The sequence below is a fragment of the Gadus chalcogrammus genome, chromosome 7 (genome assembly GCF_026213295.1).
Source record: "Gadus chalcogrammus isolate NIFS_2021 chromosome 7, NIFS_Gcha_1.0, whole genome shotgun sequence".
In the NCBI taxonomy this organism is placed as follows: Eukaryota; Metazoa; Chordata; class Actinopteri; order Gadiformes; family Gadidae; genus Gadus; species Gadus chalcogrammus.
In genome coordinates this window covers 17,025,932-17,029,771 of record NC_079418.1, presented here as the reverse complement: position 1 = coordinate 17,029,771, position 3,840 = coordinate 17,025,932, and the positions used below count along the sequence as shown (strand labels likewise).

General features: G+C 46.7%; 1 protein-coding gene across 1 annotated transcript; it reads right to left on the bottom strand.

Annotated features, from left to right (window-relative positions):
- Window positions 1-286: 286 nt before the first annotated feature.
- On the bottom strand, window positions 287-3,478 carry LOC130386375 (homeobox protein MSH-D-like). Its single transcript, XM_056595261.1, has 2 exons — window positions 2,747-3,478; window positions 287-2,045 (listed from the first exon to the last, which is right to left on the bottom strand). The coding sequence occupies exons 1-2, from the start codon at window positions 3,144-3,146 to the stop codon at window positions 1,570-1,572; spliced, it is 876 nt and encodes a 291-aa protein (XP_056451236.1). The 5' UTR covers window positions 3,147-3,478; the 3' UTR covers window positions 287-1,569.
- Window positions 3,479-3,840: the final 362 nt, after the last annotated feature.

Genomic DNA, 3,840 nt, shown 5'->3' with positions numbered 1-3,840 from the left:
TTTGTGTCTGTAAGGGAAGGAATAAAATCTTCTGTCGCTATGACGACTCCATGACAACGGGAACCGTGTCTTTATGGTGGATCATTTATATGTAACCTTTATGGTGTGTAAAATGCCCTTAACCTCGATCAGCATGAATAAAAAGATAAACCCACAGATACACAAACGTGGCACAAACACACGTTCAGACTCACACACACGATGCAAACCCACCTACACACTGAAACACACACGACACACACAAAGCTCTTTGTAACGAAGAATATTGACACATTGTGTGATAAAATAGATAGCGTCTGTTGAGACAAACCTTTATTGTCTTTTGACTGACAAACAAACATTCTTATGTACATAACTCCATGGCAGAAAGAAGCCCATCCCAAAGGCACGTCCAGGAATAAAATAAAGATTTAAAATCTGATCAGAAAATATTTGTCCTTTTAAAACCGTATCATAAATAAGGAATGTGAGACAATTATACGCCGCAAAATAAAAATAGAATACAAATAAATATTTCTAAATAACCTGATCTAGTGAGCCACTGTAGGAATGTTTTAAAGGTTAATATTGCTTTCAGGTCAAGGTAAACCTCGACATAACTAAAATGACTATGTAAGGAAGATTTGGATTTTGTTTAAAACTCTCATATTTAATTAACATGAAATATCAAAATAATGCTATAAGTCGATGTGTTGCCCAGAGCAAGAGCTGCCTTAACGAGACACCCTGAGGAGAAGAACAACAGCTTGATGACCCTGAATAACTGACATAAGCAAATGAGATGGTTGGCAGAAGTCGTTTGCAGCTTCCCTAAAATGATTCCACAAAATTCCTCCTGGCAGAGTGTGGAAGTCCCCTGAACCCTTTAGCACAGACAGACCCTGAAGTGAGCCACGGATCAGAACAGGCAAACAGACGGCTGCTCTTAAACAGAGCAACGCTCTCCTCCACAGACTTTAAATGGCGCTCGTTAGTTTTAAAGAGCAATGGAGAAGCAATCATTTGATCCCCTTTTTCTACGAACTTGTTTTTTAACTGAAAGCTACTTTTTTTCAACGTGAAGACGTTGTTGTGAATACATTTCAAAGGAACCCAGCTGGCCATTAATCCTTCCCACGTGAGGGTCAGAACATGGGAGGCACATTGAGGTGACGTTTCTGGGAAAAGACAGGAAGGCTACAGGTGAAAGGCACTGCATCTGTTGCATTAAAAACATTTCCTCAGAGTCCTTTGAGGGAACGACTGCATGTCGTTCCCTCGGTGAGCAAGCTAGGAGTGGAAACAGAGCGTAAAGATGCACATCCTGAAACAAATGGATATGTAATATTCATTATGGAATTGATATTTATTTTCATTCATGGTAAGGAAGCAGCCCATGTGTGACTTGATTAAAGCAAAGCTTTGCTGTCGTAGTGAACGGGCATTCCAGTTCCGAGCAAGGGTCCGATCGATTCTCAATGATTCCCTTTCACAATACTGCAGATCGTTTTGAACCGACTAATTCACAAACACACACTCACATGCACACAAACACACACACGCACACGCACACACACACACGGCCCCACGCTACGACAGATGGTACATGTAGCCCAGGGGGGCCGAGTACAGTCCCAGGGGGGCGAGGGGCCACAGGGCTCTGTGGGGGCCCTGGTGGTGCCCGTGGTGGTAGGCCGAGTGTGTGTGAGCATGTCCGTACAACGACATGGCACCAAGGGGCAGGGACAGCCTGAAGCCGCTGTGCAGGGCCCCCGCCGCACTCGCCGCCACCACTGCCGCCGTTTTGGCGTCGGCGGCCATTTTGAGTTTTTCCAGCTCGGCCTCCTGGAGCCGCTTGGCCTTGGCACGGCGGTTCTGGAACCAGATCTTCACCTGGGTCTCGGTGAGCGCCAGCGAGGACGAGAACTCAGCGCGCTCTGCGATGGACAGGTACTGCTTCTGCCGGAAGCGGCGCTCCAGCGCCAGCAGCTGGGCGGTGGTGAAGGGCGTCCGCGGCTTACGGTTGGTCTTGTGTTTCCTCAGCGGGCAGCTGGGGCTCACCAGACCTGGGGGGGGGGGGGGGGGGGGGGGGGGGGCAACCAGTTAGGACCATCGTTCAAAATAGAAAAAGATAGATAGATAGATAACACTTTGAACATCAAATAAAAACTAGGTTTGATATTGTTTCAGCTTCATATTTATCTGACGTTAAAGCATTAAACAAGGAAAGGTGTTTACTTTCTAAATTAAAGAAACCCACAAGCCGGTAAAACAAGGTTTGATATTGATTCATTTTCTAATGTATCTCATATCAAAGCAATAAACAAGGAAAGTTTGGACTAAAAAACAAGCCAAGACTCAACAAAACAACAATTCAAATGTATCAATCTAAATAGAAAATAACATGTTTTACTCGAATTTAATTTCCAAAAACTATTTGAATACTGGGCTCTTGAATCAAGAGCATGGGCATCTATATTTTTACAAGATGATTCTAGTCTCTAACAACCAAATCTCTTACACAATAAAAACCTTTCATTGTTGAAATGTGTATGTTAAGCAACATTAGATAGTACCAGATTAATGTTTATGAGCACAGTCGGTAGTTATAATCATCTAAATACTCCTACTTCACGCCTCCACCTGACCACCTGTTGGACGCTGTGCTCCGGAGATGAGGAGTAACCGTCATATCTCCCATTAACCAACAACTATTTATAATCCTCGACAAAAACTCCCAAAAGTGGTGGTACCCAGGCCTACTTACCGGTGTGGGACGAGAAAGTGCCGTTTATGATCCAAGGTGCACAGTCGTCTGACTCTGACGTCTCGGACTTCACCGGAGACGTCGGGACCGACACGAAGTGCTTTGGGTTCCCCTCGGCCGGACCGTAGTGTTCCCCGCACAGGGAGTAGGAAGAGCTTCGGCCAGTGTCGACTAGGTCCGTCGGCGAAGGTCCATCCCCGTGTTTCCCGCCGGTGAGCCCGACGCAGTGGGGGGGACCTCGGCGCGTCCTGCTGCCGGACATGAGAGCCTCCACGCTGAACGGATGGCGGCTCAGCACTGGACTTTTACTCTCCCCCATCGTCCTCTCTGTTGAGTCCAGCCGTGTGTCTTCAGGAGAACCTAGCTCCTCGCCGCCACTCGCATTGACACGGGAGCCCATTCGAGATTCCGCAGAAATAAAAGTAAAAAGATCAAATAAATACACACAAAAGTTCAAATCCAGCAAAATAAAGCCAGCGCCCGAGTAAAGCGATGGCTCCGAAAAAAGTCAGGTGGTCCTCCTCCTGGGTTGGGTGTGAAGTCAAATGGGCGACCGGTGCTGTCAAGTGCGCGTACTCAGGGAACAGGTCAACGGTGACCAATCACTGCCGCACTGAAATGTTGTCGGAGGTACGGAGAGCCCTCCTGCTGTGTGTGGCCGTCTGCATTCTGATTGGCTTCCTAAAGCGCACAGGACTTTGGAGAGCAATGGTCGAATGTCAAACTCCACTGCTAGAGATAGTTCAGGCTGCCGCCTCACGAGGCAGCAGGCTGAGAGTAAACACATATATATAAGAGATGATGAACGGCAGAACCATCTCTCTCTCTCTCTCTCTCTCTCTCTCTCTCTCTCTCTCTCTCTCTCTCTCTCTCTCTCTCTCTCTCTCTCTCTCTCTCTCTCTCTCTCTCTCTCTCTCTCTCTCTCTCTCTCTCTCTCACTTGATTTAGTTAGGCTACTGCAGAACATAACATGTTAGTTGAGAAATTGTTAAACCGTCCACGCATGTTCACTGTTTCTGACGGAGATGGAGATGGAAACTGCCCATTTTTAGCACAGATAGCAGATGCTATTTCCAAACATTACTCTACAAACA